A 23,660-nucleotide genomic window follows, 5' to 3' on the forward strand; every position below is an offset into this window, starting at 1 on the left:
GAATTACCTTGATTACGGTGGAGAGTAACTTACTGTTTATCTTCTTGCACCCATTTGTTCATGATCTATTAAGCATTTCAGCCAGGTATTCCCAAACATCATATCTATAAACTATTACGTGATTTGTTAAGCAGTTAACGCCGACCCAATTCAGGGTGTAGTGTTTCTTTAAGGCACCCCTCCCGTTGTGGTTCCCAGTCTCCTCCCACATGCAGCATCATTTGTTTGGCAACAGAGATGATCCATTTGTATAACGAGGACAGTTAACCTATTATCGATTGTATTTCCACGAAAATAAACGCTGTTTTTAACCGAGCGCAGACTGAACACAGGTCCTTTCTCGTTTTCGACAGCACACAGAGACCAATATGGTGGGCAGATTTCGTTGCTGTCTGCTAACGCTGTGGCTTGCCCTGGCCGCGGCACCGGGCCCGGTGCTCGGGCTTGGTGAAGACCTCGATCGGCCTCTTTTCGGGCCTCCCGGTTCTCCTATTCGTCTGCATGAGTCCGACCCGGGCGTAAAGAAGGCACTGGTTTTCGCAGAGGAGCGATACAACCGGGGCTCCAACGCCATGCACCTCCGCAGAGTCAGCCGGTTAATCTCTGCCACCAAACAGGTCAAATGACTCAAGGGTTATGTCTTTTAATCCAACATGTCGTCATTTTGCCTCGTTATAGGACAAGAAATATATATGTATTAAATATTAAATATATCTTTATTTAGTTCTTTTAAACCGAATTATTACATTAGTAAAAGGACCAGTTGCCGTATGCTCAGTTTTTGTAAACAACAGTGTGACAGTGGGTGTCTACTTAGAGCTGGGTCATGTTAGCAAGAGTTAGCTGAAGTCAGGCCGGAAATGAGGCTATTTGCTTTCAAGATAAAAGTATAAACACCACGCTACGGAGCACGAGTTCATGTACTGTTCCTGCTGTTAAAACATAAACATGCACGACTTTATTTCACCTTCCTCAGAAAATGAACCAGCTTGCGATATATTTTAATCTGGTCTATTTCTTAGACTCCCGATACATGCAGTATAACACCCCCCCCCCCCCCCCCCCCCCCCAAAAAAAAATATATAATGATATTTTGATCTGTACGGAAGTCAAATCCTTGAGTTAAAAAAAACTTGACACTACGCGTCTATGTGTACAGGATGGGCTGAACCCAAAAGTGGCTTTTATAATGCACAACAACAAAAAATATGGTTTAGTCTGGAGACATGCCATTCCATTAAACCCATATTGTTCCACCATTAGAATATGTCTAATGATTATTAGAAGTGTCTATGAATGCATTACTGAGTGCCAGTTTTCCTCTTTGTTTTTCTCTGTTTTTCCAGTTGGTAAAGGGAATCCGTTACACTTTAACAGCGGAACTCAGCAACACCCAGTGTAAGAAATCCGCTATGTTGAGGACATGTGACTTCTATCCCGAGTCTCAGCAACTCAAGGTAGGATTTGTAAGAGAGACACAGATTAAGCCAGAAGCAGAAAGCAGCTCGCCAGCATGGTTTTGAAGTATAAAACTTCCCCATCTAAATGTACTGTTTACTCGTTTATTCATTATGTAAGCAGCAGAATGTCTTTGTTTGCTCAGCAGAGATGTCACCAGCCATTTGGTCATGTGACATGAGTTTGACTTGGAGTCACCCCTCATGCCTCATGTCCACATGCATTCATGTACAACGCTGACACACGAGCTGCTTTTTCCCTTCCTTTGTTCCAGTTTTTTTTTTTTTTTTTCGCTCTACAAACTCGGAGCATCATTAGCTTGACCTGCAGGATGGTCGACACCTGATTCTGTTTTTTGTTTCAAAACTTTTGTTGCATACAAAATGAATATGTATTGTTTCTCTTTCGTTTCTGTTTCTTATATTTCAGACAGAGGTATGCGTCTTTGAAGTATGGGATATTCCCTGGCAGGGCACTTCAACCTTGCTCAAACAGAAGTGTGAGCCTAAAGGTCAGTCAGGAGCAAGGAAGCAGCCAAAACAGCTGGTCCTTCAACTCTTAACACAACTTTGCCTTACCATTTGTCAAACATCTGTGACTCACAGTGGCTGGGTTTTTTATACCCTGTTTTCTGTCGTCTAATCTGACAGATTAGACAACAGAACCTAAACAATAGGTTTAGACGAGCTATTGTTATTGTTGATTTATTGCTGTAAGTGTTATGGCAGCAGTCTCTCCTGTTGACTCCTATGAAACTGAATAAACCAATGCATGGACAGTATTGTGCAAAAGTCTGGAGCAACCCCTTCATTTCTTTATATTTTATATTCAAGCAGCCAGGCTTTCTTTATAGCTTCAAGGGACTCAAGGGATGAACCAGTGTTGTATCTACACATAACGGACAACTCAGCGAAGAAGCAATTATAAATTGTATCTTTAGGCACTTTGCTCCTAGCAGCCTGTCACAAAGACACATTCTTTGTTACCTTTTCTTTAGTTGCATCTGTGAAAAATACCAAAGATAACAGTTTGACAGACGTAAAATAGTATTTTTGCACCAACAAGGTGATTCCCAAAGAGCTGTTAGCTAAAAACTTGAAATATCTCAGCATGGTGTTCAGTAAAGACTGAGGAAACGGGACTTGTGAAGGACCAAATTTGTTAGACCAAAAAAAGTATATACAGCAGACGAACAGCATCTGAAAGTCATCTACTGTTCACTGAAGCCTCATCAGAAATGGGCTCCATGGAAGGGTCAAGAAGCCATTCTTAAGGAAGGGAAACGGGGAGAAAAAGCTGAGCTATGCCAAATGACATAAGAAGTGGACTGAAAGTCAGTGGCAACAGGTCTTATAGAGGGATGAATCCTCCCCAGAGGACATAATTGAAGCAGTGTGGGATCATCCTGACAGAGAACGGAACAAAAGGCAGCCGATGTCCAAACAAGAGCTTTGGGATGTCCTTAAAGAATCCTGGAGAACTATTCCTGGAGACTACTTAAAGAAATGACAGAAAGCTTGTCTAAGAGGGTTCAGGCTGTGTTGGAGAATAAAGGTGCTCAGACCAAAAACTTTGATTACAAGCTCGTTAGAACTGTACAAACATTGTTTTTGACATTTATACTGTTTCTCTATATCTGTTTTGGTAAATGGCTGCACCTGTTTCCTGGAGGGATGGCTCGAGACTTCTGCACAGTGCTGTAAAGGAACCAATCCTATATTTGAACTGAACGGTTCCGATCTTGACAAGTGGCCAGTTTGTCCAGGCTTGTTTGTTGAATCTGACCTTCATGTTATGCAACTTTGATATTTACCAGTCTGGCTGATAAGTAATCAGCCAAATCAAAGAGTTAAATTAGGTAAAAGGTGATGAGCCCGTGTCTAATGTCAGCTTGCATCTTTTTAAAGCTGTAGAACCAGTTTGACATTTACACTTCTGAGATGTCAGACATGAGCAGAAGGAGAAAAATCCCCTTTTGCATATTCACGTGATTTGATATTTAAAAATCTCTGGAGTCGTTGCACATTTAAACACAAAACCAGAGCGCTCATGTTGGATACAGTCACAATGAACATATGCTCCTCGATGTTTCTCTTCTCAGTTGATGCTGGAGTAGAGGAGACCAACAAGGTGAAGGATCTATCCACCAGCCAGAATCTAGAGGTAAAAATAACAGGCCCGACAACATGTTATCTGTTGCTCATGTGCCCCAGCATGGAAACCTTTCTGATCATTTTGAGCTCGAGATGGAGCATCAAGATTGTGTTGCTGACCCCGTGTTTATGGCTGTTCTTTGTCTGGTAGGAGTCTGTGGAGCTGCTGGGCCAGTTTAAAGAGTTTATGGTTAAATACAACAAGGTCTACAGCAGCCAGGAGGGTGAGTGGTGACACAAATTCAGACCGTGGGCATTCAGGCCCGCGGCCTGGAAGTATATCACATCCCTTTGTACATGCACTGACCCTTTCATATACATAAAATGTAAAAATCCTCATAGAGGGCAGTAGAACAGAGTATTTAACTGGGAGATAGCAAATGATTTTAAATCTGTGTTTTTGATCTGCCAGAAGCCGACCGTCGTTTGCGAATCTTCCACGAGAACCTGAAGACGGCTGAGAAGCTCCAGTCTTTGGATCAAGGTTCAGCTGAGTACGGAGTCACCAAGTTCAGTGACCTGACTGGTGTGTACTGTGCTTGTGCTTCCCTTTCCAAAGTTTCCGATGAGCAAACACACCTTCTGCTTTTCATGCGTTTCATCAGTTCCTCTGTAATAACACTGACTGCTACTCCCTGTCTGCGTTTCTCCAGAGGAGGAGTTTCGCTCCACATACCTAAACCCGCTCCTGAGTCAGTGGACTCTCCACCAGCCAATGAAACCAGCTTCACCTGCCAAAAGCCCCGCCCCTGACAGCTGGGATTGGCGTGATCATGGAGCTGTCAGTCCTGTTAAGAACCAGGTGCTAACAAACAGAAGACTTCATCATTGGGGATTCACCTTGAACCTCAGGCTTATAAGAAATAACTGACGCCTGCCGCATATTTATGCTGATCAGTGTGTGTGTGTGTGTGTGTGTGTGTGTGTGTTGCAGGGTATGTGTGGATCCTGCTGGGCATTTTCTGTCACAGGAAACATTGAAGGCCAGTGGTTCCTAAAGAATGGATCTTTGTTGTCACTTTCTGAACAAGGTAACACACATGTGCGCAGATCTAAGTGTACAAAGACAGAGCAGGTGTTCAATAACTTTTTCCAACCCAGGTATTAAAGCGGCACAATGCAACTTTTTCATGGTCATAAAATTGCTTGGCAATCATCAGATTGCTTGGCTGACCCGTTCTGATGAAAACGGTGACATTTCCATCTCCATCTGGTGGCCCTAGCCCGAAACAGCGCTTGCAACTTTGCCTGTGGCGCCGCGTGCTTTGTTTACCTCTGGAAGTCTCGCGACACACGAGAGCCGAGAACTACTGCTTCACGGCAGGTCGTAAAGGGCTCTGAGCCGGCCAGGTAGCCTGATAAGACACACCCCCTCACCATTAGCTGTCAACGGCTCTCCAACTCTCTGCCAGTGTCTTGAAAAATAAACCGTAAATTGCCTCTGGTGGGTTTACCACAGTCTGGCTAGACTGTCGCCTTATTTTCTACGGAGCTCCCCCTACAGCTTTGGGGTGTGTATTGCATGGTAAACAAACCCCGTATTACTGAAAGTTGCATAGCGCCGCTTTGAAAGGACTTTGGGCTCAAACGTGAAGGTCAGATCTGTCTATCAAAAAATGAGCGGGTGTTAAAAAAAACAAGCGCTGTTACCTGCCAGGGTTTTAATAGGAAGCTACTCTTGTCCTGCGATTTTATCTTGGATATCCCGTTTTTGTTCTGTATAGTCTCATCAAAAGGGTTTGACATTCAATATCAGCCCAGTCACAAGGAAAGAAGGCATGTTCACAATGTACATGTGGGTTTAAAAATACGTAAATGCCTTCGTATGGAGCGGTCGAAAATATAACTTTGGCTTCTAGAGATCTATAATGGCAACATTTGTCCTGCAAACATGGCTAACTTTTTGCTGTATTAAAAAAAGAAACAGATGATTTGGTCGGTTCATCCCTCTCGTCGTTTTCAGAGCTGGTTGACTGTGACGGGCTGGACCAGGCATGTAGAGGCGGACTACCATCAAATGCCTACGAAGCTATTGAGAAGCTCGGTAAGAACCTCGTGCATGTTTTTCACTTTGTGCAAAATGGTGAGATTTATACAGGCAGACGTAGATTTGGTATTAATGGCAAAATATATTAGAAAAAATAAATAAATGTTTTCATCTGAGAACCATTAAAGGGACACTATGTAATTTCTTCCCCCATCTAGAGGTGCAATTTTATTTTGCAAAGTCGAATGAATTTGCTCTCTAGCGCCTCGCGTTTTCAAATGTGCGTTGCAACTTCTTGAACTACGGCAGGCGGCATGTGTCAAGATTCAAGAAGCTATAGCTTCAGACTCAAGGTCCATACAAACAAAAAGACATCAAAACACACAGTACAAAGGATTACATAACACACATACAACAACACTATAAATACAGATGACAGATAACATGTCAGATAACATAAGTTGACATAGCCTTTGGTGTGCAAACAATGCAATTAGTCATATTCCGGGAGTTACCGGAAGTGACATCGACGCAGCGTTAGCGTTAGAGGCACTGTTGCTGTCTGGAAAGTGTTCTTTTAAATAAACTCCCGGTAAACTTACAAACTATCTAATGCCTCGTTTTGTGAGTTAAGAGCCTATGTGTACTACGGCAGAAGTTTGGTAACAATCAATGCATTATTAGTGGGATAATTTACGAGATAAAATCTATTTACCATTAGCGCCAGTAATAAGCCATTCGGTGGATAGCCCTATCTTGACCAGTGTTGACCATTGCTAAAGATGCTTCTGATGGGGTATTTGGCTGGATGTCATGGTGGAAATGACGCTAGGTCATCGCTTTAACGGGACCGTGTTGAAGTGATGTATACACATTATTTTGCTAGGAGTTAGCTCCTTAGCTACCCGACCTAGCAGACCATGCTGTTTAGGCTGAGCATTCTTACGGTGTTAGACACATATATATATATATATATATATATATATATACACATATACATACATATATATATATATATATATATATATATATATATATATATATATATATATACACATATACATACATATATATATATATATATATACATATATATATATATATATATATACACATATACATACATATATATATATATATACATACATATGTATGTATATGTGTATATATATATATATATATGTATGTATATGTGTATATATATATATATATGTATGTATATGTGTATATGTATATGTGTATATATATATATATATATATGTATGTATATGTGTATATATATATATATATATATATATATATATATATATATATATATATATATATATATATATATATATATATATACACACACACACACACCCAACCCTGCTGGGTGTAGTAAGAGGTTAAAATAATAATATTACTACTTCATGGCATGCATAAGACCATCATTTACCACCGTCTAAACGTGAAGTCAAAATGACGTCATTTCCGCTTGCAGGCCTGGGGTGGGGAAAACGCGATTCGAAGTGATTTATGTCCCTCTCGGCACTTCGTCGTTTTTCATAGACCGGAAGGACATGGCAGCCTCCATAGAGCTTGCCCGCTCTATGTAGATACAGACAAGTTATTCTTCACTCAGGAGGATAATTGAGATTTTTGACAGAGATCATTTTACACTAATGAGGACTAATTAATGAATGAATATGTTGATTTGAGCTAATAAATGACTTAATATATTACATAGTGTCCCTTTAAGCGCAAACTTTTTTTAACCTTTTGATCTTGGTCCTCCATGTGTGGGTCAGGTGGTCTGGAGACTGAAACGGACTATTCGTACACCGGGCAAAAGCAGAGGTGCGACTTCACCGACGGGAAGGTGGCAGCCTACATCAACAGCTCTGTGGAGCTGTCCAAAGATGAGACGGGTGAGTGGGCCAAAAACCCAGTGACCTTTTATAGGGGTTGAACAGGCCAGTTTTTCTTATTTTCCTTTTCTTTTCATTTTCTCCTCAGAGATCGCAGCGTGGCTGGCTGAGAATGGACCAATCTCTGTTGCTCTGAATGCCTTTGCAATGCAGGTGAGCGGTGTTATCCTTGCAACATTGCTCATATTCCTTATGTTTATAACAGTTTTACACATGAATTCTGTGCTTTACATCAGATTTTTTTCCATATAATTTAATCAGCTTTTGCTATTCGGTGTTTCAGCCTTGATGAAAAAATATTTTTTTTCGTTACCATCTTTGCAAAACAGACATGAAAAGATTTTCATGTCTGTATGCATCTGATTTATGCCACATGATTTTGGGATTTCATTTGGTTTAAATTGTCTCTTTTATCCCTGTAGTTCTATAGGAAGGGTGTGTCTCATCCTTTGAAGATCTTCTGCAACCCTTGGATGATCGACCACGCTGTGCTGCTGGTGGGATACGGAAAGCGTAAGTGTTTTTCCTCTGGTTTTCCCCTCATTTTATCGAACTGCTTTTACCCCTGAAAAGGAGAGGACGTTCGTTGTGTTTGCCAACATAAGGAGAGATGGTTTTCTGCAAAGTATATAAGAAAACTGCATGGATGTTTTTGTGTTTTCAGGTAATGCTACCCCATTCTGGGCTATCAAAAACAGCTGGGGGGAGGATTATGGAGAGCAGGTAAGACAATAACATCCACCAAGAGCATTTTCTCTTTGATATAAGATCATAACGATTTATTACATAATTTGTTTCTCTCATCTACAGGGTTACTACTACCTCTACAGGGGGTCCAGAGCATGTGGCATCAACACAATGTGCTCATCTGCTGTAGTCAACTAAACCACCAACTCACATCGAGGATCCAAACACATACACATAGTACACGTACTGCAGCTGCAGGCGGTTCCACCTCAACACTGCGGAATCCTCAAAGATCAAAGTCGGACACGTGAAGCCCTTCTGATGCTTCCCTTCCGTTAACCCGGGTCTTGTAGTGTAACCTCATGACTCACGCATCATGCCACTTTTAAGAAATCGTACCAGCTCAGATAAAGCTAGCTTTTATGTCCTACTGAAATTTTAAAGTATTTTAAACTGGATTTTATGTGCAGGTTTCATTCCGTTATTCCAGCAGATTTCAGTGACTCTCTTGTGTATACTGAGCCTTGCTCTCGGAGTCTTACTAACTTTAGTTAGACTTCTATCAGTTCCGCTTTCTTGGAAGTTTTGTTAATAGTGTTTGTGCTTTTGTGCTTAGAGTTTATTTTTTCCTTTTTCTTTTTTTCCCCCACTGGTAATATAGGACTTTGGCTTTACTGTGGTCTTAACATTACTACAAAACTGGAATGCAATTGTACCAACTGCTGTTAGAGTGAGAAATGAATGGAGATTGAATAAAAATAGTGAAATACCAATGATTTGTTGCAATTGATTATTTCTTAGTTGTATTTGGAATTATCCTGTGGGGCTGCACGGTGGTGTGGTTGTTAATACCGTCGCCTAATAGCAAGAGGGTACCTGTTTCAAATCCCAGCCGGGGCCTTTCTGCGTGGAGTTCGAACGTTCTCCCCGTGTACGTTTGGCTTCTCTGAGGGTACTCCAGCTTCCTCCCACCACCCAAAAACATGCATCAGGTTGATTGGGGATTCTACATCGCCCCTAGGAGTGAGTGTGTCTCATTTGTCTCTGTGATGGACTCTCGGCCAATGACAACTCGTTTAGGCTCCATACCCTGCAACCCTGACTTGGATTAAGCAGGCATAGAAAATGGATGGAATTAATCTGTTGAAAATACAAACAAATGCACCTTTTTGTTTAAGTGGTTTAATATTGTTTATAGTCTTCAGCCATAAGTATTGCTGGACCCCTTTATTATACAATTAAATAAATGTATGGGGAGAAATTATTTTCCAGGTTTATTAGATTTAAATGTGCATTTTGATGAAAACAGGAGGGCTGCAGTCACTTAATACAGGAGCACGTTTAAATGTTGGTGATCTTGAACAGTACTCAAATAGAAAAAAAAAACTCAATTTCCCAAGATGCAAAGGCACAACCCTGGAAGAACTAAAGTGTGTTTAGCAATAGATTTTAGAAATAAAATAAATTTATTATATCAGTGCAATTCACTGCCTTGATACGACTAACTTAAAGTCTAATGTAGTCGTGTTTATCTGAAAAGTGACACATTTGATCTTCATTACGCAGCATTTCAGCCAACAGAGAAGACGCATAAAGGTCCGCCTTTGTTTTAATAATTAAAGACCACTTAACACCGGAAGTGTTTTGTTTTTTCCGTCGCTCTACGTTTTCCCAGAAAATACGAACGCGTGCGGTTCTACTTTTAGTTACTGAAAACTTGAAGTTGTCTTTTTTTTTTTCTGCTGCGACTTTTTCGTTACTCTTGGGTATTTTTTTTTCTGCTTCAAACAGACACCTTAGCGATTGTGTTTTCTCTTTCAAGGTAGGACCCTGACCTCAGTGGTTGTAGTACGTTTCAGGATAGCTAACGTTAGCACATTCGGCTAAATTGTCAGTTTCAGGAATCAAAAACCAAACAGAGATACTTGTCACGGAGGAAATAGGAAGCGTTTTTGCATCTTTAGTTATAACTGGAATCATAGCCAGAAAATTGCTATCAGATAACTCATTTGAGTGACTGAGGTTAGCCCGTTACCTCAGACTCGTGTGCAGCACTGTTTATAGGTTCAACGCGACATTCTGTGACCCTACGTATGATGGACCGAATAGCAATTTCCTGTTTAGCCAATCTATCTCTTTTGACCTCTTTTGAAAATGTTTTCTGAGTATTTTGGCATCCCACTAATTTTATACATTCACTTTTGATAATTAGTAATGTTTGGGCTCATTGTGGTTTCAAAAATTGTTGTAGTTAATGGTGACTGGATGTTGAAAAGCTATGTGCAGTACCTACAGAGGCTTATAGGTTTGTGTTATTGAAGCTATAAAAAAGATTGTGACTGAAGCTGTATGCAATGGAACATTTTTCCACCACTTTTTCAACACTTAGGAACACTTAGGAATCGGAAAGAATATTAGAAAATGTAATGTAAGGATAGCAATAGATCTGGAATTCTCGTAGCTTTATGATCTCCTTTTGTCTCCTTTCTCAGCTGGCAAAGGAACCCGTTGTCCATCATTTATAATGTCACAGGCCACCAAACGCAAACATGTTGTTAAGGAAGTTATGGGAGACTTTGTCACACCCACAGAAAACCAGCAGATTGTAAAGGTAATTTTTTTTTCTGTTTCTTAATTGCAGTCTAGTTATTAGTATGACATTAACAAAAACGCATTTTATCAGAATAATCTGTAATGCCTTGTAGGCTCGCATATAGAAAGAAATGTGTTGTGGTGTCCTAACAGTAACAATAAGTATAAGCACTTTGGCAGTGTTTGTATGGCCTTGATGAGCCAAAATAAAAGTTTCGGGGCAGAGGTAGTGTCAGTCACCTGCTAACGTTTATCTCTGTTTTGTACTGGCGGGTTTCTAACAGGTTATCGGTAGCCGTGGCAACAACCTCCATGAAACCATCACGGCTCAGGGTGAGACCTTCCTGGTGAGCATGCCTACCAAGTTCCGCAAAAACATCTGGATCAAGAGAGGTAACTGATGGAGTGACATGTTTGCTTTTTGAAGTGAAATCTACTTCATTAAACCTGAATTAAAGATGGCTGATGATAATATTGTGCTCTTTTGACTTGCTGCTACAGTTTGGCCTGTTAAACCCCTGTTCAACTGTCATATCACTTCTCAGTGCCATGCACTCATTCTGTAGACCTCTGCCAGTGCTGTGCGACTAAAGTAAACAACTCATCTGCCCTGTTCATTGGCATTTATGCACTGACATGATGGTCGGTTCCTTTTGTGTCACATTTCTTTGTGATGGGCCCCAGGGACGGGTTTGTAGTCAAGACAATACGTTTGAGAGTTAAAGTGGACACAACTGTAACACAAAGATATTTTGCGAGTGAAATAGAAGTTTTGTTTGCTGTTGGTACTGACACTGAAACATGTTTCAGTCGGTCATTTTTGATGAGTGAGAGAGTGATTTTATGAGAATTAAAATTAAAAAAAAGTTCTGCCTGTATGTTGAATTTTTTTATTCGTACTATGTCATCTCCTTTGACTCCTTTTTCCTATACAAACCCTGAATGTTGTCAAGTCGTCATGCAGATCGAGATTGACCACCGCGTGTTGTTCAGCTTTCTGCGTAGGTCCACAAGATTCTGCTCGACAGCAAGCACAAATTACACTTCTAGATATGTAATCAACATTTCTTGATTGGCAAACAAAACGTCCGAGCTTGCAAACATTACACTTGTAACACTATTTTGATTGCAAACCTGCTCTCTTTAAGTATATAATAAAGGCACAAAAGTAACTTGATGTTTGGTCCATGGTACAAAAAGGTCATTTATTTCCCACCAGCATCTTGTTTTCTACTGTATGCTTGTTGATATGTGGCTGCTGTTTGTAAACGCCATCATATTACTGTTGTTCCACCAGTGCATGGATCAACAGTTTTAAAAAGGTTTCTTTATGGGGTTTTTTGAGGGCCGATATGTCAATAATATAATCACGAATCCTCAATAAGACATCTCTGACTGTATGGTTACTTCTTCTTCACTGTTAAACTGCGTGCTCTGCTTCCCCAGGTCATTATGTGATTGTGGATCCTATTGAGGAAGGAGAGAAGGTGAAGGCAGAGATCAGCTTTATTCTCTACAAAGATCACATTCAGTACCTGCAGAAGCAGCAGCTTTGGTAGGTGGAAACACACACACACAAAGACACACACCATGCACGTGTCCTAATCCACTGTGACTTTTTCCTGGACCTCCCTCCAGGCCAGAGGAGTTCATGGAGGAGCAGTCGCTGCAGGACAAAACGGACAAACGGCAGGGAAGGGGAGAGGAGACGGAAGGAAAAGACGAAGAGGAGGAGGGCAGTGAGTCTGAGGACGACGAGAGCGACCTCTTTGTAAACACTAACCGCTGTAACTACCAGTACAGCGAAAGTGATGAGGAGGACAGTGACGAAGAGGATGAGGAAGAGGGAAGGACAGAAAATGGATCTCAGCTGGCACATTAAGGGGAAGGACGACTGTGGAAACTGTGGAGATGACGCTGCTCTGTGCTCTGCTGTCATCACGGACTGATTCAATGTTGATTTCAAACATCGCCCCTCATGCTGCAGCTCCCTCTGCAAGTCGTGGGAGAGTCCGTCGAAGCTTTGATTGGCTGGGCTTGTTCAATGAACTTAATAATTCCTGCTTGTACAAGTGATCCCTAAAACAATCTGTGGTGTTAAAATGGGGCTGAAATTGAACAAAAACATACATTGGATACATTCCGGTTGTCAGTACATTTGTACATGACTATTCATCCTCTTGAATAGATCAAAATGAAACTGTTAGTGCATCACTCCGCACGCTTACCACTGTAATATGAAGTGCATTCCAGTCATGTTTGTTACTGTTCAACAAAGTTGTCCCGGCAGTTTGAATGTGGCCCATGTGTCACACAGTGTGGTCTTCATGCCTGCCGTGCTGTTGATATCAATCAGTTGCAGATAAAAGTAAGGAAAAAGATTCATGCTGCAGCTGTGTGCCCAACACTAAGGTTCACTATCATCCTGATCATGTGTTCAGCGTTTTATCCTGAATGTTTCTTTTGTTTTCACATTCAAGCTGGTTTTTTTCTCTTCTGGAAACAGTTGTGCTGATGTAATAATTTAAGTAAACACACTCATGACATGTTTTCTATGTGTACTACATTTAGATTCTTATAAAACCCCAGACCGTCCCGCTGAAGCGGAGCCAGTTGTACATGAACTGGGAGCTTAGCGCTGTAGTGAAAGGGTGAGTGAGTGCGTTTCCGCTCACCACCAAGGGCGTAACACATGTTTCCTTTGTTAGTTGTTGTAGCTTGAGCAAAGAATGAGTAGGAGTCTCCTTAGGTTTAATTCACTTGATGAGGAAAAGTGAGGAAAGTGTGCTCGGGATGGACAGTAAGATTGTTTTATTGTCATTCCAGAACAGGTTGTACAGGAAAGGGAAGAAAACAACTGAGAGCTGCCCTGTGCATTTCCACTGCAGGCATCACTGAGCAGTATTCTGTCCAGTTTGAACTCTGCTAGAACAAAGACATTCACCACCTGACAATAGCGCAATTTACTAGCTTTTAACAGACGCATTCACATTTTGAGGATTGAAACAGCCTCATTGTCTCTTGAGAAAAGTTAAGTTGCAGGTAACGCCACATGATGAAGTTCTTAGAAATCAAATCCGCTGCTTGAAAAATGTGCACATTCATTTGGCAAAATAAGACGGCCGCGTTAAAATCCATGTAAAGCATACCGGTAATAGTGTTGCAACAGCATGAAACCAGTGTCTGTTATGCGATTTCTTTCTTTAACACACTGTTTTTGTTGATCACAGCTGATGGAAGCAAACAGTGGAAGGCACTAACTCAGGGATGTCCAAAGTCGGTCCTCGAGGGCCGCTATCCTGCAGGTTTTAGATGCCACCCTGCTTCAACACACCTGATTCAGATTAAATGGATCTCTTCAACAGATTGTTAAGTTCTGCACAAGCCTGTTAATGATGTCTTGATCTGAATCAGGTGTGTTGAAGCAGGGTGACATCTAAAACCTGCAGGATAGCGGCCCTCGAGGACCGACTTTGGAAATCCCTGCACTAACTGAAACAAATGTCACCATTTTAAGTCAAAGGTTCAAACGCTGCCACAATACACCCTTCGACAGTCCTCTGCATTGATTTTCTTGTCGGCAGACCTCAGAGGCACGTCCTGACACTGCCTCTGTGTCTGTTGCACGTCGGCCCACAGGGAAACGATCTGTTCGGGCGTTCGTTTGTGGACCATCAGGATGGTGTGGTATGAACACGGCTCTTTGCCTTCATTTTCAGGGAAGTCAAATGTGAGGAAGGCAGGGTTGTGGACAGGGAGGGCGTTGAGTCGAATCATACACATCCCTACGTAGACGTCGTCGATGGGGAACAGGTGAACCGTTTTCGATATTTGGTCGAGCCGTTTAGCCAGCAGGCCTGAGTACACCAACCCTCCCCCGCCCGGATACAAAGGATAGAACCCTTTGTAGAAGGTGTCTGGGATAAAGTACTTGGAACTTTTCACTCGGTTGGGTTTGGCTGACCCTATGACTTCTCCAACCATGAAGTCTTCCAAAGTGTTGAGTGCTTGGGACTTCTTAAGCTGACTCTGGAGGTAGGTGATCAACTTTGGGACGTTGACAAAGACGTCGTCGTCTCCCTTAAAAACAAAGTGAACCCGATCGCAGTGGCGTGAAAACCAGCTCCAGAAGAGCACGTCCTTCAAGGTGAGGTTGAAAAATGTGTCTTTAAAGTCCCACTGCAGAATGTCTCCGTAAAGCTTACTCTCTGTCTTCAGTGACTGAGACAGCTGGTTGTTGTCTGCTTTGCCGAGCAGGAACACTCTGCGAACGTACCCCCCGAGTACTTCCTCACTGCTGCTGTTAGTCTTCTGTCCCACCACCCATCCCACGCGGCCCCAAGTCTGTCGGATGGCTTGTCGGTTCTTAAGGCTCAATTCCGTTGTCTTGATGGCCAAGAGAATCATGGGGGGCTCTCTCTCGTCCTTTTCCTTAGCTCCGCATACTCCATCTGGCTGGATGAGGATGGGGTAGTTCCTCCTTTGCATGTAGCTTACAAACTCTTGTATCTGCTTAGGAAACTTCTCAAAGTTTTTCAACATGTTATCCATTAAGGTGACTTCAGAAAAACTTTGCCTCAGTAAGGAATCCCCGATCCTGCTTCTTGGGGGTCTTGCCTTGGTTCTGCGGGGGCGCAGGATGGGGTTGAAATCATAGTCGATGAGCTGCTGGAGCTGATTCCAGAAAGCATCACTGTCGAGGTGGTGCTTCCAGAAAGTTTTGGGTAATGGGGCAAAGCTGCCATTATTTACGGTTCCCGGGGCAACAAAGTAAAGACCGAGCTGGGAGTTAGCAGGGACTGTCATGTTCAAACACACCATGACAGAAATGTAGGTGAGTAGCAGGGCCAGGCAGAAGCATGGTGTGCACACACAGATCAGTATGTTACGCAGGCGACAGCAACGTCGTGCCATTCAGCTGAAAACACATTAACAGTGCGTCAGTTTGCAGAAATATCACAGTACCAATTGAAAGTCTTAAGATAAAGATTTCTTTATTGCCGCTATACGTAGGCATCGTACACTAAAATAAGCCTTCCAGATTTTGTTGTTTTAGAGTCATTGTGAAACAGAGTTAATTTTGTCCCACCACTTCTACAGCCGCTTGTATGTTTCTTATTTCTTGTGTTTTCTAACATTTGTTACTGTATATGTTTTTGCCGTGTTGTGCTTACTCGTGTAGTTGTGTTGCCACAAACTTTGATGGTGGATATATGCAGAAAAATCCAGAGTACACCTTTTCACTGTATTAAATGATGCTCCTGAGCCTGAAGTAATGTGTGCTGTAAGAGGGTTTCTGTCCTAGAAAACATCTCAGGAGGTAGTTGAATCTCTCAGGCTGTGGTAAAGAGTTACAGTTCAACAAGACAACAAACCTGAAACAATAACACAAAACACTGGAAGTGCTAAGCAGGGGAGGGGTCTTACACCTCACGTGAGTGAGATGTGTCGGCCTTTCATTTTTGATGATTTTACAAAAATCTGCCCTCTACTTTTTTGTTGTTGCTTTGAAATGAGGAGAATTGTGTAGAGAATGATGGAAATAAAATAAACCAAAACATGGGGGAAAAAAATGTGTGAGGGGACAGAGGGAGGGGGGGGGGGTGACTGGCAAAGCCTAACAAGCTAACAAACCGGTTCATCATCTTGCAGTGTTGAGTTTGCTATTTGAGAATGCAAATGTGACAGTTCAGTTGCTGAGTACATCTGTGATACAATGGAAAACTCCACTTGCTCAGCAAGGTAACTAACTATCATGTGTTACTTACTGGACTTTGTGGTAAGATTGACTTTGTAAACTATCCTCAAACTCAAGGCTGTTCAAAATGATGAATAGACCGTCAAGAAGAGTTCATTATTCACACTTGAAGATGAGCTAAATGTAATCATAGCAGGAGATTCATTAAGTAATGACAGCAGTCAACCAAATCTGCACGCTAATAAGAATAAACCTACAGTGTGATATTTCTAATGATTAGTACAAAGAATAAAACAGGATATCCTGTTTTCTATGCTGAATACGTAATAAAAAGAGTCCCCAATTTTCTCTGCTTACCTGTTTTACACGGAGGCTCCCTTATTCACCAAATACTCATCTGTTTACCATCACTGTAGCTGTTCACGCTAGTAATCTCCTGGCCCCATGATAGATCTACTGTATTCGAACAGAAAAAATCAAGTACTCTCTCTCTACCAAGAAGTAAATAAAAAGTAAAGCTGTAATGCAGAGAGTCAGACTGGTGCTCAAGAAATGCCTGCCGACTAATGAAGCTGCATGGCTCATGGGAATCGGGCTGAGCTTTGACAGGGAGGTGTGTGCAGGATGAATACACCCACTGACTAACAGAGAGCAAACACACCGTGTTGTTTTGGCTTCGGCAACAAACAGCAGGCAAGACAGCAATATCTATAAAAGAGGATAGCAAAAATGAAACATTCGTTATGAGTTGAACCGGTGATCTCTACACGACCTTAGGACTGCAATAAAAGGGGAGACAGAGGGCTGGAGGGGTAAGGCTGGGACTAAAGTAAAGTTTTAAAGCAGATGGAGATGTTGTGATGTTTTCATTTTGTTCTCTTCTCAATCATGAAGTAATAAAGATGCTGCTTTGTTTAATCGTGAGGAAAAAAATGAATACTACATCACTACATCTAAATCAAAAACGGGAGAAGACTGTTACTCAGCAATGTCAAGCAAGCATGCTTTCTGACAGCTCACACATAACGGCTGAGAGCCACGTTTCAAGAACCGGTGGAGCAGCTTGTCAGTAGTTGCATACTTTCAGCAGAAACTGGTTTTCTTGTTGAGTTGATTGACGACTGGCTATTTACAGTGACATCATTTGGAAAGCTCAACACCCCGAGCCATGCTCTCATCAGGTCAAACGGGAAGCGAAAAGGTGGGAAACAGGTTTAAAACGTTTGTCTGAAATCCTGAAGCTTCTGAGCTGCAACACTTAGGGCAAAGAAACCCACTTGATGGAAAGTATTCTTAACAACAATCACTCTCCCGGGACCAATAATATGCCTAATAACTGGATTTGAACATTAGTGTCTTATGTTATTAAAAAGTGGTTCATATGGTACAAAGTGGAATATGAAACAGGATCCGATTAGATCTATATAGTATTTGATCATCTTGCATGCTGTGGTTTTAACTATAGGGCTTGTATTTCTTCTTTTTTTCTAATTCCAACTTCTGAATCATGTTGCTTGTTGGGTGTAGCAGATAACATTACTTGGTGAGTGTTAGAAAAAGACCACAGCTTCAGCTAAAATCCAGTGGCTGAGCCAGAAAACAGCCAAACCATCACGTTCATTTCGGTGGCACAGAAAGTTATATAAGTTTATCAGTTAAATAAAGTTTCTATTTAGTTGGTAGTTAAATGTGCCACGGAGAGTAGAGCATTCATGTAATTCTAGTTGGCACAAAAAACCTTTTCATTTTCACTTCTGCTGAAGTTGTGAACAAATGCAGTAATGCTGATTTGGAACACCTTCCTCTGTTCTGACTGACTGGTAGAGATTTCCATTGATATAACTCCTCGTGATAAAGATTTAATGGTGCTCCAGGTACGAGAACTTCTTTTATTCTTTCAAGGTGGGCCATGAAACAGTAAGATTGTATGCTCTTTTCTTTTGTAACAAAAAATGACAGGACTGTTTCAAAATGGTAGGAATAAAGTTTTATTTTTCATATGAAGGGGTGGTTTTGGATTTTTCTTCTTTTACAAGTAGTATGTTTTTGATAAAACTTGCAAAAAATCTTCTAGCATATTCCAAGAATGATGGACATGAAGAGAAGGGGATTTATTGCTGAATGTTTAAAATGAAGACACATTTTTTTATTTCATTTTTTTTTTTCGTTTTTTTTTCACAGAGTGGAAAAACAATTTGCTTGCTGCTTTTTCCATGCACCCAACTACCAGTACCACTAGGACATGCAGGGGGTTTGAAGGTGTCACAGGAGAGGAATGGGGAGAAAGGGCTGAGAGGGGGAGAGAAAGGGAAGGAGGAGGAGAAAAGAGGGAGTTGGGAGGTAAAAAAGACAAACTGCTCGACAAACAAACATGGAAGGGATGTGTGTTTGTTTGTGTGTGTGTGTGTGTGTGTGTGTGTGTGTGTGTGTTCTACTAAATTGTGTGTGTCAATGTGGGTGTCGGTGTGTGCTTCAGTATGTATGAGTGACGTGGGTATGCGGCAGGTGGGTGGGAAGTGCAGGGTGCGGAGAAAGGGGGTGGGGGCGTTAACAATTCAACTAGCTCTAGAAGCACACTATCCTCACTTGCAGTTTTTCCACATTGCAAATCCCAGATTGATTACAGTGATAGTAAGACAGGACTAGGTAGACCTTTGGGCCAGGTCCCCAAATAATACTTTTATATATTTCTAGAATGTTTCCCCTGAATCGGAGGGGCTTTGACGCCATTTTTAAGATACTCTCTACATCTGTGATCCATGCATCGACTGTGTGAAAAGAGAAAAACAAAAACAACTCTACTCATTGGAAATAAACTCCAACAGGGACACATATTGTATCTGACACGGCATCATTTTCCTCAGTGAGCTCGAAAGGGTCTCTAAGGGTCGAGTGGAAGAGTTTTGACATGTAACGCCTAATGTTAGTGTGCTGTTTCGGAGTATGCCAGATGGGGGGTTATTTTCCTCTGCTGGTTGCTTCTGAAGGTCCTAAGAGGGGGAGCAAGACATTAAGGTGGGTGTTGATGAAGGGTGGGGGGGGGCACACAGAGACAAATCATTCAATCAATTAGACAAAGCAAAAGAAGTTCAATCAAAGTTACAGGAATGTAAACCAACGATGCAGTAATCAGGATTATCAGATACCACCATTTGGTTGCGAGCAAAACAAAACTCGTCTTTCCCATCACAGCTGTGCCATCGCTACTGTGGTAAAACACGGGGATGATTCTTGGCGCCTGCAGCTGAGGGAGGGCCTGTGATGTTTCCCAAAGGATTATATCTTTACACACACACACACACACACACACACACACAAAAATAAAGTAAAGCAAAAAGATAAAAATAAAAAAAATTGAGTACTCTGAATGATATCTTCCTGTCAAAGGGGGTTTGTAGAGATGGGACAGAACTCCAAGCTAGGCTCCTGCATCAGGGGCCTTCACTTTTCACCATCGACCAAGCAAATCTAACACAGCCACACACGCTCACTTACACGCATACGACCTTTTGAAGTAAAAAAGAAAAAAAAAACAGAATCTCCTTTCTGATTCCAAAACTTCAGCTCCCTTAAACGTGGCCGTGAGTTTAATGCAACACAACTGAGCGAGTGGATGTGGATCTGGCCCTGTGGACTGAACTGTGACTGAGATGATGAGATGATGCGCTCTCTGCTTTGAGTCTTTTGGCTGTGATGCGATGGGGAAAGTCCTGAGACACAGTGCGGCTCTAAGCTGCTGGCATAGGAAACGGGCGGGCTAGGCAGTCCACTGGGGGCCAGAGTCAGGCTGGATTACAACTGGATTGGTTGGGTTCGGTTTGGATCCGCAGCTCCCTGACCGACGACTGCTCACAGAGGGAGGATCTTACAGTGCAGTGGAGCTTCTGGCAGCGTGACGATTGACGAGAAGAACATGTCAGTCAAAAAGAGACCACGCCCATTGGGGTGAACAGGCGCCAGCCAAATGAGGCTTCATGAAGTGCACGGGCTTTCTACTCAGACAAACACGTACACACACACACACATACACACACACACACACACACACACACACACACACACACACACACACACAAAACAACCGCCATCAATGTTATGGCGGCACCCTGAACACCTACAAAGGAGTCACCACCCCTCAGAAACTCCCAAACACTCTTCTCTCCACAGAAGTTACAACAATTGACTGACAGGCAGCGAAGGAGGACATTAATGACCGATGTGTGTTCATCCCAGAAATCTACCCTACACATCTGGTTGCGTCAGTGACTAAATGTCCCTGTGAAATGAACGCATCGTGTGGATGGTACTCATGTACACAGACACCTTTTACACGGGAGGAATCAATATTGCATGATGACATAATCAGATCACAGTTCAAAAAGAGGAAGATCCCAAATCAGAGAAGAAAACCAAAGCAACAGGAAGGAAGAGGGCTGGTCTCTATAAAAATGAGGAGTCTTTATAAGAAAGGCTACAAAAACTCAATGGGACCTCCGACTTCAGCATACAGCAAAAGGCACCACAATATTATTCTATTTATCTAACTTGTGAAAAAATTGGCACATAATTCTCTTATTTTTTCATCTCTCATAATGCTGTAAATCAAAAAACTTTACATATAAATATCCCCCCATTATAAAAAAAGTCTTTGCTGTTAGCTAGTAGACAATTTTTGCTGAAATGAAAATAAATATTTCATTTGTTTAGAATATCTGTCTGTTATACAAAATAAAAATATTTCTCCTAGGTGCAGGTCCCTAGTCCACTGGTTGTATGTAGGAAGAAGGGGAGTGTGTGTGGTGAAGGGTCGGGGTGTGGCAGGGGTGTCTGGGGGGTTGTGGGTCAAGTCTTAAAGGGGCATGTTATCAGCCTTGGAGCGCTGCGACTGGGAGCCGCGGCTCTGCCCGTTGCCGCGCATACCGGGCCGACTCAGCCCGCGGTGAGTCCGTGAGTCCGCGCCAGATGACGAGCGGAAACCCGAGACTGTTAGGGGCGGGTCCATGTTCATGTTCTGCATACTAAGGAAAGGTGTGCTCTCCCCGTGAGCATCCTCCTCCTCGTCCTCCTCTTCCTCCTCCTCTGACTGGCTGAAGCTCTGTGAGCTGTAGTCCCGAAGGCCCGCTGAGCGCTGAGAGATGTGTCCGTTGAGGCGGTTGCGTCGCGGGCGGCGCCGGCTTCGGATGGGTTCTCGCGAAGAAGCGTACTCCTGTGTTGTCTCGTAAGCCTCGTCGTCAGGGAGACGGTAAGGACTGGATGGTAGACTGCCTGTGCTCTCTGTCAGGTAGGGTCGCCGCGGACGCCGGGGCTGCCTGTACAAACTGCCGTCCTTAAACACAAAAACGGAAGAACATTTCTGAAAATCTCGTGTTTGGCACGAAAAGAGCTTCAGCAGCATGAATGCCAACACAGGAAGTTCATGTCAGAAGCTATATTTTATCTCACTTAAAAAATCTAAATAAAAAGGCAAAAACGGAAGACAACTAGTCCTAATAAGAAGCATCTTCTGTCTCCAGCCTGTAACATGGTAAAGTCCTCTTCGATGTAGAGCTGCAAAGATGTTCACCAGCTTACACGAGTGACACTGCCGTTCATTTTCCCAAATAAATGTACTAATTACTCCACTTTTAGGCACATTATAAATGCAACAAGGCCTAGCTGTTTGTTAAATAAAATATCTGATGTTTCAGAAATGATAACCTTAATGAAACATTAACTTAAGGCTGAAGAAGTGGGAAGTGGAAAAAATCTTAAGTTGGACTGACACTTTGCTGACTTTGGTCTTCTCATAAACTTTGCTGTCTATGAACAATGTAGAATATCACCAGCCATATGTGTTACCTGGTGACAGGCGGTCACCATAACCCTGCATCACTGTGTGTGCACTACGTACATCAGGGCATCTTAGCAGCGGCTGGTTGTCATCTCTGTGGTAGGCGGCAGCAGCAGGGGGAAGGGAGAGGGCGTGGCTTGTGTTGGGTGAGGTGATCTGAAAGGTGGGTACCTGGGGTGGCAGCGGAGGGTAGTGGAACTCCACGGGGGACAGGCGTGCCGGTGTGGTCAGCGCAGACACATATCTAGATGAAAAAGGTGAAAACAAAATAGTACAGTATCCGAAGCACAATCTGATCATGGGGAGAGTGGCCACAGCTCTAATCTCACAGACTATGTTCACATTAACAGGATGAAGCGAATCTGACTTTTTCAGGGCTGTGTGGACAGTTATCCAATCGTCAATTCCGATTTTCAATTCTTTATTTGAAAATTCAAATTTTACGGCTGTGTGACATGACTGAGGATACTCATATCAGATTCCCTTTGGCTTTTTATTCAAATGTGTACGCTGAGTGTCGTCTGCAGCACAGCTATGGCACTGCTGGCAATGGCTGCTCAAACAGGAAAAGCCAGTCTTGTCAGCTCTACTTGTCCTTCTCAATCTTTTCCTATATTGCTAGACAAATACTTTATATCAACAGGAGCTGAATGTTATCCACAAATTAGCTTCGGTAGCTTCTATTTTCAGAATCGTTCCCATCTCACACACTTCAAAGATCCCATATGATACTATTTTTTAGCAAGTTTCAGTTTTCAGCTCGAAATATTGCACAGGAAGTTCACGTTATCATGTCGATAATTAAATAGTTTTTAAGCCTGTTCTAAACAGGCTGTTTCGGAATCTGAAACTTTTAAATCCAAAATGACCACATCCCTACCATGAAATAGCTCAGTCCCTGGCAGAGAGATGCAGGACTCTGAGCACACAGCAGCTGCTATCGACGTGAATGAGTGCACCAGGGAGAAAACAACAACTTTCTCTCTAGGTGACAACTTTACATGAAAACATACTTATGTGCACAGGGATTGTGTCGGACAAACGTCACAGTTATAAAATCAAACTGCTGCTTGGAAGAGGCACGCAGTTAACAGGCCTCGTCTGTGTCACCATTTCAGACCTGCTCCACTGAAACAGAAAAAAAGCTTTGTTAAACTACTGTATGTAAGCGCAGACAAGGACGATAGAAGCAAACAGATGTAAAGACCCCACCAAAAGGCAGATGGGTTCAGATTGCACTAAGGCACAGAGGCATCACACAAATAATGCCAGACAACCTTATGTGCTGGTTCCAGATCAGTTAAGTTTCCACGGTGTCTGATTGTCCTTCAGCATCAAATAGTTC

General features: G+C 42.3%; 4 protein-coding genes across 6 annotated transcripts in view; 2 read left to right on the forward strand and 2 right to left on the reverse strand.

Moving 5' to 3' along the window:
- The first annotated feature begins 195 nt into the window (after positions 1-195).
- Positions 196-8,968, forward strand: ctsf (cathepsin F). Its single transcript, XM_075480938.1, has 14 exons — positions 196-617; positions 1,347-1,457; positions 1,888-1,969; positions 3,560-3,621; positions 3,763-3,835; positions 4,024-4,137; positions 4,265-4,413; positions 4,546-4,642; positions 5,575-5,655; positions 7,389-7,508; positions 7,597-7,661; positions 7,931-8,021; positions 8,173-8,231; positions 8,319-8,968. The coding sequence occupies exons 1-14, from the start codon at positions 369-371 to the stop codon at positions 8,391-8,393; spliced, it is 1,428 nt and encodes a 475-aa protein (XP_075337053.1). The 5' UTR covers positions 196-368; the 3' UTR covers positions 8,394-8,968.
- An 874-nt stretch (positions 8,969-9,842) lies between these two features.
- Positions 9,843-13,013, forward strand: eif1ad (eukaryotic translation initiation factor 1A domain containing). Its single transcript, XM_075480941.1, has 5 exons — positions 9,843-10,017; positions 10,688-10,806; positions 11,072-11,180; positions 12,234-12,342; positions 12,426-13,013. The coding sequence occupies exons 2-5, from the start codon at positions 10,720-10,722 to the stop codon at positions 12,667-12,669; spliced, it is 549 nt and encodes a 182-aa protein (XP_075337056.1). The 5' UTR covers positions 9,843-10,017; positions 10,688-10,719; the 3' UTR covers positions 12,670-13,013.
- A 1,133-nt stretch (positions 13,014-14,146) lies between these two features.
- LOC142397202 (N-acetyllactosaminide beta-1,3-N-acetylglucosaminyltransferase 2) lies at positions 14,147-17,036 on the reverse strand. The gene is made up of 2 exons (XM_075480547.1): positions 16,843-17,036; positions 14,147-15,705 (listed from the first exon to the last, which is right to left on the reverse strand). Exon 2 carries the CDS (start codon positions 15,699-15,701, stop codon positions 14,313-14,315), a length of 1,389 nt encoding a protein of 462 aa, XP_075336662.1. The 5' UTR covers positions 15,702-15,705; positions 16,843-17,036; the 3' UTR covers positions 14,147-14,312.
- A 1,429-nt stretch (positions 17,037-18,465) lies between these two features.
- The window catches only part of nrg2b (neuregulin 2b), a 57,091-nt gene continuing 51,896 nt past the window's right edge, over positions 18,466-23,660 (reverse strand). For 2 of the 3 annotated variants that reach the window (XM_075480934.1, XM_075480933.1), the window contains 2 exons: positions 22,376-22,559; positions 18,466-21,811 (listed from right to left, as the gene is read on the reverse strand). In XM_075480934.1, coding sequence (XP_075337049.1) covers positions 21,335-21,811; positions 22,376-22,559 — 661 coding nt within the window. In that variant the 3' untranslated portion in view covers positions 18,466-21,334. The remainder of the gene's footprint in view (positions 21,812-22,375; positions 22,560-23,660) is intronic. The other variant, XM_075480935.1, reaches the window with a different exon arrangement.

This window comes from Odontesthes bonariensis, chromosome 13, assembly GCF_027942865.1.
Source record: "Odontesthes bonariensis isolate fOdoBon6 chromosome 13, fOdoBon6.hap1, whole genome shotgun sequence".
Lineage (NCBI taxonomy): Eukaryota > Metazoa > Chordata > Actinopteri > Atheriniformes > Atherinopsidae > Odontesthes > Odontesthes bonariensis.